Source organism: Solanum pennellii, chromosome 5 (assembly GCF_001406875.1).
Source record: "Solanum pennellii chromosome 5, SPENNV200".
NCBI lineage: Eukaryota > Viridiplantae > Streptophyta > Magnoliopsida > Solanales > Solanaceae > Solanum > Solanum pennellii.
In genome coordinates, this window is record NC_028641.1 from 76,615,191 (window position 1) to 76,625,720 (window position 10,530).

At 31.5% G+C, this 10,530-nt stretch overlaps 2 protein-coding genes across 2 annotated transcripts; one reads left to right on the top strand and one right to left on the bottom strand.

Moving 5' to 3' along the window:
* Positions 1 to 3,390: 3,390 nt before the first annotated feature.
* Positions 3,391 to 4,975, bottom strand: LOC107020800 (ALA-interacting subunit 3-like). Its single transcript, XM_015221301.2, has one exon. The coding sequence runs from the start codon at positions 4,731 to 4,733 to the stop codon at positions 3,675 to 3,677; it is 1,059 nt and encodes a 352-aa protein (XP_015076787.1). The 5' UTR covers positions 4,734 to 4,975; the 3' UTR covers positions 3,391 to 3,674.
* Positions 4,976 to 7,041: 2,066 nt separating this feature from the next.
* On the top strand, positions 7,042 to 9,341 carry LOC107020949 (60S ribosomal protein L35). Its single transcript, XM_015221495.2, has 4 exons — positions 7,042 to 7,197; positions 7,510 to 7,645; positions 8,218 to 8,374; positions 9,034 to 9,341. The coding sequence occupies exons 1-4, from the start codon at positions 7,194 to 7,196 to the stop codon at positions 9,106 to 9,108; spliced, it is 372 nt and encodes a 123-aa protein (XP_015076981.1). The 5' UTR covers positions 7,042 to 7,193; the 3' UTR covers positions 9,109 to 9,341.
* Positions 9,342 to 10,530: the final 1,189 nt, after the last annotated feature.

The following is a 10,530-nucleotide window of genomic DNA, read 5'->3' on the forward strand; positions in this document are numbered from 1 at the left end:
GTAATTTACATTGTTTTTTATGTTAGGGAAACTTACATAAATATACAATATTAAGAAAATATTTACCATTTATATCAATAATAATTTTTTTCCACTTAATCACTTTTAATACATTTATACAGAAAACAATTTATTAAGCACATATAATACAAGTTTAATATATATATATTGCATACATAATTCACTTTTAATACATATTACAGATTTATCATAGTATTATTATTTGTTGCTATAAATGGTAATAAATAAAAATTATCACTAAAATTAATAATTATCTATTATAATGTATTCATTAAAGTAATTTTTCCTTTTTTAAAAATAATTTTTCGAATAAATTATCATACTAAAAATATATACTCACCTAACTCAAACAGACTCAATGTCACAAAAAGCAAGAAAATAATTATTTTTAAAAACAAATCCAATTCCCAATCAAAATACTATAAAACTGGTCGTTACTTCTCATATCCATAAATTAAAAAAAAAAAAAAAAACTTTGTTACTCACCAAAAAATTCTCAAATATTCACATCGACATCAATTTTTAGGTCTTTTTTTTTTACTATTATCGACTAAAAATATTTACCATCGCTAGCTAAAATAAATAATATTATACCTTAACTATAAACTTATTATAAATAACATTGGACGACTATTTAAGTTAATTTTTTAAATATAAAAAAACCACTCCCACACATATCAGGAGAAAACAAATCCAAAATCTAATTAAAATAGGGAATTGGTCGTTGTTTCTCATAATTATAAAAATAAAAATTTTCTTTCTCTCATCAAACAAAATTCTAAAAGTCCAACAACAAATTATACAGTCTCTTGACTTATTATCGAGAGTTTATCAAAAACAACCTCGTTCTATCGAAATTCCATTTGTGGTATATTATACAAGGTATGTCATTGTTGATCTCTTGGTTTAATTGTTGAGAATATATCGAAAACAACCTCTCTATTAAAGTATGTGTGTACACATTGTTGGTGCAGACTCTGCTTGTGAGATTACACTTTTAGTTGTGAATTTTTGATAATTCTTATTTTACAAGTTAATTATAGGTTTCTAATGGATTAATTAAGAATGTGAGTACATACAGAGCTCGAATCCTCTTCGTTGAAAAATTACACTATAGTATATACAAGATTTAAATTATTTTACATGTATATATATCAGATATTTAACCCTTATAGCCTCTTTTTGTATTTCTTTTAAACTTGTTTATATTTTGAATCTCGTGGTTCCGGCGCAAATTCAGATTAGTTGAGTCCCAAAGTAGGTAGCGACACTACAATAAAAATAACTTTTAGCGACATTAATAAAGAGTGCTAAAGTTTTTACCGGCATTAGTTAAGTGTCATTAGAACCATGTCGCTAAAGGCTTTAGGGGACATATACAAAGAGTGACAATTGCCGCTAAAAATGATCATTAGCGGCAAAGAGTGTCAATTGCCGCTAAAAATACATACTTAGCGACAATTAAGAATTTAATTGCCGCTAATGATCATTATTGTTGTAGTGCGAACACTGAGTGGGAAATATAACAAAAAAATTCAAAACAAACCGTTCTAGTCCAACCTAATGTAAATTGAGGATAGGTGTAACAGTAATTCCGAGGGTCTATCAGAACCAGTCTCTCTACCTCTGAATGTAGGGATAACGTCTACGTACCCTCTACCCTCCCCAGACCTCATTTTCCGGGACTATACCGAGTATGTTGTTGTTTGGCCTAAGCTTTGCTTTTGACAAACATTCAACATCTCTTAAAGTTATGTTTTCAACTTGTGTTTTAAGTTCCCTCTCTTCTTTTTGGATCAGAATACAGAAAATTGCGATGACAAATAAGGCTAACATACATGGAATTGGAGGGGGAAAACTCGACGACAGACTTTCGAATCTTCCTATTAATATCATACACAAGATTCAAGATCACGTATCGATTGAGGATGGTGCAAGAATGAGTGTTTTGTCGCGAACATGGAGATATATTTGGGCTTCAACCCCGAACCTCGTATTTGATACAACTTTTTGCACAAAGAGACTTCCAGCAAACACAACACACATCGTTAGTACAGTTCAGTTTCAACACTATGGATCTATTAAGACATTCCTAGTTGATATTTCATCAATGCATCATCCTTCTCAGCGTCCACTCGTTGATCAATGGATGCTCTATTTGTCAAGAAACGGTCTCATGGATCTCACTATCATGAATCATAACAGAGTCAATGTTGCTTCAATTCCATGTAAGTACTAATACTACATAACTTCAAATCGAAGGTCCAAACAGACCTTTAGATTTATATCAATTTGATTTCAAATCATAATTTCATATCGCTGGATAAATACTTCATATCATTTTTTGCTAGAAAAAGATCCAAAAACTAAAACTATATGCATGAAAAACTCATACACAAACAGTTACTAGAAGACACAAGCTTTGACTCTACAACAAAGCTATATGGTAGAATGCTCAAAGCCAACAGACCTTGTAGACATGTTTAGTTACCTCTAATTAGGGGTCGCGGGATCCCAATCATCTCACCATACCCCTCGATGGTAACCTATAGATAATCTACTCGCACCATAGTGCGTAAGACAAGAAATGAACAGCTCCATCGAGCAACTACTTCCGTGGAGAGTAAGTAAACACATCATTGCATATCATTGTTTCCTAGCAAGTCGAAAACTATATGCAGAACATTTCAATAACTTGTACACGGATAGCTACTACAAGATGCAAGCTTTATCTCTCACCAACCTAGATGGTAGAATGCTCAAGCTAAACAGACATCATCGGCATGCTAGTTACCTCCTGGGATTCCGATTCCACGACAAATAAGTTGGATCTCCAAGTTGCCTTGGCTTAAAATAGATACACAATCATGAAAACCATAGCCAGAGAGAAACACAATCCACCAACAGTAAGATAAGCAACATCATCAATCCAACTAGTTGTAGAAAGCACAAGCATCTTCTTGCCCTCGAAACTGTAAGGTCACGTTTATAATCTACTTGCACCACAGTGCGTAAGACAAGAATGACGACACTTATCAAAGGAAAAGTACTTTCATTACATATGCAGAACCTTTCACAAAGAACTTGTACACACAAATTAGTTATTTGAAGACACAAGACTTGCATCTCACCAAAATAGATGGTAGAATGCTCAATCAAACAGACTTCATGGGCATGCTTGTTAAAACCTGTTTCCGATTCCACGATAAATAAGTTGGCTTAACTAGATACACAGTTATGAAAGCCATAGCAAGAAAGAAACACAATCTACCAACTGTTAGATAAGTAATACCAAAAGAAAATCGTTCTTTCCACCAATCCAGCTAGCTGTAGAAAGCACAAATTTCTTCTTTCCATCAAAACTATACGTAGCGTAAATGTATTGCAACATCACATTTATAATCTACTGGCATCATTCAAGTCCTTTAAGCAATTACTTCCATTGTACATACATAATTTTGGATAAACACTTAACAAAGGGAAAATACTTCATTACATATCATTGTTTTCCTAGCAAATTGAGTTTAAAAGTATATGCAGAACATTTCAAAAAAAAAGAACTTGTAGACAGATAGCTGCTACAAGACACAAGCTTTGTCAACATCAACCTCAGATGGTAAAAGGCTCGAGCCACAACAGACTTCAAGTCCATGCTAGTTACCTCCCGGGTTCCTGTTCCACGACAAATATGTTGGATCTCCAAGCTGTCTTGGCTTAACTAGATATACGATCGTGAAAGCCATAGCCAGAAAGAAACACAATCCACCTACAGTAAGATAAGCAATACCAAGAAAATCATTCTTTCCACCAATCCAGCTAGTTGTAGAAAGCACAAGCTTCTTCTTTCCATCGAAACTATAAGTATTGTAATTGTTCAGCAACGTCACGTTTAATGTATCACCCGCCTCCAGATCCACCTCTATCTTCCCATACAACTTCCTAAACGTCGGAAGTGCAGCAGTTCTCATCCAAACAATTAGATTTTCTTGCTTGTCCAACGATTCATTCGTAAGCTTCCCACCCCCGATTAGCGTCCCATTCTGAAAGTTTGACGGAAAAACATCCTTTCCAAACTTATGATCCCTATCACTCTTCCAAGCTATACCATTTTTGTTCACATCCAACCGCTTATTATTATTATTATTATTAACAATACTAAAGTTATAAGTATCATTGAACAAACTCCAAGCAATCAAACCACAAGGCACAATTGGTAAACCATTAACACGATCTTCGGGGTCACAAGTACCAGTATCATCCCTTCTACTAGCACTTTTCAACTGCTGATCACTTCGACTTTTAACATACCTACGATGATTCTGATAATAATTCTCAAGCTGATAATAAATATAAATAGGCTGCTTCATTTTCTTAGGCACAGTCAAAGTCCTAATACATGTTTTATCAATACTATCATTAGTTATAAACCTAATTTTATCATTTGTCATATTCGATGGCACACATTCAGAATCATAACGATCAACAATTTCAACAACATCTCTAGATGCTAAAAGTGAAACAACCCCAATTGGGATAAACACAATACCAACAAGTAAAAAAACAGAAATCACCCATTTTGGAGTTAGAATCGGTTTGCAAGCTGGAAGTTCCTGTTGAGTGAATCTTGAATACTTGGGTCGATTTGAATTTCTTCTAATTGAAGTATTATCATCAGATCCAGCACCCCCAGTAGTTGAAGATGAAGGGTTCATCTTTTTTTTTTTTCAACTCAAAATCAACTGAAAACACAAAATCAGTTGAACCCAGATGAAATTTTGATGAATTTTTGAGAAATTTTTGGAGAATCTGAAGAAAGTGATGATTTTGAGAAATGGGTTATCGCTATAATTAAGGAATTTTGATCGGAAATCGGAATATATGGAGAGGATTAGCTGTATATTTACTCGTTTTTAGGGATTTTGTTTATTCAAGACTGCCTGCTTTTGACTTTGAATAGTATTAAAACGACGACGACTTGATCCACGTTTATGTTTCTTTGCTACTCCCTCTGTTTCAATTTTTTCGATCTACTTTCCTTTTTAGTCCGACAAAATAATATCATCTCGTCCGTTCATTTTTAATTAAGATAGTTTCCTTTTATAGAATCAAAATATAAAATTTTGACTAACGTTTTATAATGTATTTATTCATATATTAATATGCAACTACTCAATCTATTGTACTTTTCATATAGTTTTTTAATATTTAATTTTTTTTGCTTAAAATTTTTGAATTGATGCAATCTAATTTTACTTTAAAAATTAGTCAAATTATTTTTCGAAAAACGATACATGACGATAAAAATGGACGGATTCTTTGTTTTTATTTATATGTCATTTTTATAAAAAAAATAGATGCTCAATAATATTGTCATTTCACAAAATCAATACATAAATAACCATCATTATTCAATATTGATCAACATAAAAAAAATTAAAATGATTAATTTGATCAATTTAATTACTCAAAATAAATTAATTTATGTTCATTCAATAGAACACTGAATATAAATAACGGCACAATACAAACGTAACTAATTTTATGAAGTGCGCATAATCTATAATATAAATAGAAACGAAGAAAATATTATACATAATATATTTGTGTTTTAATATATTTGACACAAACAACAATAAATTCAATGTATTTGGTATTTTCATAAAGTAGTGTTTATGGCGGATAGAATATAGACAGACTTTATTATTATCTAAAAAATAGAAAGACTGTTTTCGATGAATCTTCGACGGATTACAATTAAACACATTTAACACATTTTTAATCTAAAAGTATTAAATTCAATAATTTTCGTATTATATTAAAATCAGATAAATAAATTTAAACCGATAAGTTTATTCTAGAAAGAAGGGGCGAAGGTTACAAGGAAGGTTCTTGTGATTGACGAGTAGGTAGGGTGGCTACCATAAGAGTAAATTTTCCAAAAAAAAAAAACTTAGATAGGGTGGACCATATTATATACTTTATTTGTCTTTATATTTAAATTTAAGATTAATGAATTGATAATCAATGTGAAAACAAGTTAATCATGGTTAACAAGGACGAACGTGCTCTGAATAACGGTGTCACAAGTTATTCTTTTATCGAAAAAATTATATATATATATAGAGGTTAAATTTTTATTATATATGTATATAAATATTGACATTTTTTGACACGAGTTAAAAATTTAGTATAATAATCAAAGTTATATCCGCATGTAGTGGTATAATAATTTTAGTAATGTAGTTATTTACAAGTTGACTAGTTGGTTCATGAATATTGAGTTACAATTTTTAGAAAATTAATAACAAACTTCATTTACGAGCTTTTAAATTGATACTATTATTAGAATTTGATAAAATCACTATTGAATGTTTGTATGACTAAAGTTGAGGCTTTTAGAATTTTTCTTGTTAATAATCCTATAAATTGAAGGAAAAATATTAAAAAGTTGTTGTTAAACTTTGTATCGAAAGTCACACGATTTTAATCTCAAACGTCAAAAGTAATTTCCAAGTGGCTAAACATGCATGACTCTGTATATTCTTAAATGTAATTTTTTTATTATTCATTTATCTAACTGATACACATAAAAAAAATGAATAGATATGTATTTTTATAGAGAGATCACGACCAGAAAAGTTTTATGAAAATGAAACACTAGAGCGTAAGTTAGCTAATTAACCAACAAGTCCTGAATTTATTATCCACGAAGATATACTTAGGCTCATTAAATAAAAGCACTTGAGTTGAAGATCAGTAAGCAATTATGATAAGTCGATAATTAGCTGACAATTACGAACCCCTTAACTAGGTTACACTAAAATTATATAATTATACACATATATTACACATAATTTGTTCAATTTTCATCTATTTGTTATTAAAACAAATTGTTTGAACGACCATTTAGGTTAATTCTTCGATTAGAACAATTTGTGTCTTTTTTGCATCTCGATCGATCGATACGGGCTAACCCTATAATTTAACTATATGGGCCAACAAATTACTAGACAAGTCCAGCCCAAAAGAGAACTTAAGACAAAGCCCAGTATATAACCCTATAATATTACCCCAAATTCCCTCTTTTTTCCATTTAGGGTTTCAGAATCCACATTCACGAGCCGCCGTCGCCGTCGCCGCCGCCTCAGTAGTACTCTCCGCCAACATCAACAATGGGTATGTATACTCAAATCACTGTAAAATCGCTAATCCTGAATCAATTTTATAGTTTTTATTCAATTTTTGTGATTTTTACGTTTAAAAATAGTCTATCGTAGTGATTTTCAGTTGAGGTATAGTTTGATTGATTGATTTGTTACAATTTTGTGATTTATGGTGAATTTGAACGTAAACGGAGGGGAGTCTATACAGAGGTTTTGTGTAGCTGAAATTGTGGTTAATTTGGAAGTGAGGAGTAGTTGATTGATTTAGCTTCGTAAATCTGATGTAGTTTTAGTGGTTAATTTTGTGTTTTTGGTGAAAATGCAGCCAGAATCAAGGTTCATGAGCTGAGGAACAAGTCGAAGCCTGATCTATTGACTCAGTTGAAGGATTTGAAGGCAGAACTTGCTCTTCTTCGTGTTGCGAAGGTCACTGGTGGTGCTCCTAACAAGCTCTCCAAAATGTATGCATTCTGTCTTTGTTTGAGTTAGTTTAGTTTGATTTTGCTTGAAATTTGTATATTGCAAGTGATTAGTGTGATTGCGAAAGCATACATTTGAAATGAGCTACATGTACATTACTTATTCTAAATTGCACTGCGAATGCACTCGGTATGATTTTAACAATACTGTTTATAGTTTGATGCATTAATTGCGAATTACTTTTTAAGTGTTGTCCTTTTTTCCCACTTGACATATATAATCAGTCAAGCTAGTTAGTGATCGAGAGCATTGCTAGAAACCAATACGATAGTGAATTAATTTGTATGCTCTGATGACTTGTTATAAGGGATCGTTGTTATCGTAACATCATAGGAGCACTTAGTATTGATGATCTTTTGAAATGGAGTGGTGGTGATTATTCTCACCTCATGCAAGAAAAACGTAATTGTTGGTGTCTTTTTCTTAGTTTGGTGACCGATAGAATGAATCAACTAATGCAAATGTTTTGGCTATTATCAATTTGAGTGTTTTATGGCTTTGTTTATACTTTTGATACTCGACCCTGATTATCTTAATGATTGTGTGGATGCAGCAAGGTGGTAAGGTTGTCTATTGCCCAGGTTCTGACTGTTATTTCACAGAAGCAAAAGGCTGCTCTTAGGGAAGTTTACAAGAACAAGAAATACCTGCCTCTTGACCTGCGCCCAAAGAAAACTAGGGCCATCCGCAAGCGTTTGACCAAGCACCAGGTAATCCTTGATCTTAGCCTTTAACTAGTCTTTATGCACTTAGAGCTATTGAGCTTCTGGGGTCATAATTTTGCAATGCATGTGCTACTCTTGGTTCTATATATGATTTCATCTATCCTAAGAATGGATTTGTTAGTTTTTGGTTTAGTTAAGTATTTTGTCTTTGCTCCCAATCTATGTCGCACACTTCCCCTTTTAATCTATCCAAAAAAAATGTCACCTTTCGACAGTAGAAACAATTTAACTTTAGAACTCTTCTTTTTACTCTTTAATGATACGATTTATAGCCACACCAATGGCTAAGGTTCGTTTCAAGACCACAAATTTCATTAGTTCGTTTCTTTCTTAAACTTTACCAACTGCTTGGTCAAACAGTGGCATATAAATTGGAAGGAGGTCGTACTTTTTTTGCAACATTTTTTCAAATAATTTTAAATAGCGATGGGGGGAGTAGTAGTGTAGTGTATGCGGCATATAGATTACCACAGGCCTTCTATTTTCTAACTCAATTCATGTAAGGAGTTTGTGATGCTATGCTGCCACAGTTTTCTTAAATTCTCCTGCATCTCTTTTCTCTTTACAAGCAATGTCGTCGTTACTTTACTACAATAGTAAATAACAGAATTAATGACGTGAACTTGTACTCTTTATTCGTACAGGCTTCCTTGAAGACGGAGAGAGAGAAGAAGAAGGAGATGTACTTCCCTTTGAGAAAGTATGCTATCAAAGTGTAGGCTAGGATCTAATTTCGCAGAAATTTTTCGTGTTTGAATCAGGATATATATTGGTTTAAACCATTTATCTTGCAAATTTTGTTTAGTTTGCTTTCGTTTGGCGCTTATGACATTAGAAACATGACTGATATGGAGCTTTATTTGTTCCTAGTATCAAGTGTTGGCCTATTTTATGTTATTTAAAGTACCTTTTTCATTAGGTATCTTATGCCATGTTTGAGATTTTTATTTGATCCTAGTGGGTTTTAGAAGTCTATTTTGACTTTGGTTAGACAAATTATTGCTTGATTAAGTGGGTTATGTTGGTGTTAGCACCTTGAATGGAATTCAATTAATGTCATATTAGTACACAAGTTGATATATACATGTCTTGTGCTCACACTTATTATTCTAAGATATCTCATGAAGTAGCGGCTAGCGCTACAACAGGTAATGTATGGATTAAACACATTCGTGTACAGTAGTTTGATATTCAAGTGTAGAAGAAGAATAAAGGGTTGAATTTTGAATCGAGTGCCAAGTAGTCCTTTAGATTGAGTTGTTTTCTTAACTACGAGGTCTTGGATTTAAATCTTTTGTAGGAGTGCTTCTCCCGAGATCTAATGTGGTGTGAATTTCGATTAATTAAATTTTAATGTATGTACTTGGGGTTTCGATCCTTTAATTTTGGTTAATACATTACAAATTCTTATTTTGGTTAATACATTACAAATTCTTTTGAAAAATCACATCTCTTTTATCACTACTTTAGTCATAGATTTGAATCGATTAATTAGTGGTGAATATATAAAAACAAACATTTTAGTGACCATCAACGTGCCATTTTTTTCGGGGGATAATAATGGAAATTGTGCTCTGAGATTATTGGGGGTCTATACAATCGAACTGAAAATTGAATCAAATCGCAAATTAAGTTAAATAAAAAAAATTCCCTAATGATTTGGTTTGGTAGTAGAAAAAAAAATTCAAATGTACTTGGATTGATTTGGTTTTAACTATAAAAGATCTATCAGGGATCAAATCAACTTGATATTATATATATACTATTTAAAATTTATTTTATATATAAAAGAAATTACTTCAATGTAATTTTTAAATATTATTTATACGTTTTCGTAACTTTTTATCTCTTCACATATTTTTTTCAAGTTTTTGAGATTTAGAATTTTAAATGGTCCAATAAAGGTTATAGTCTATAGATGTTAGTAATTCTAATAAAGCTCAATTTCGAAATTAACTCAATAATAATGTTAACAAAATAAATTAATTCAATTCAACCCTAAGAATGACAACAATGTTGAATATTTGTTCTTTAATTTTACATTGTTTTAGACATTTAAAATGCATAATCTAATTTTATTTTTTCTTTAATGTTTAATCATGTAATTAATACTTATTAGACTTATTTTAGCATGATTTATA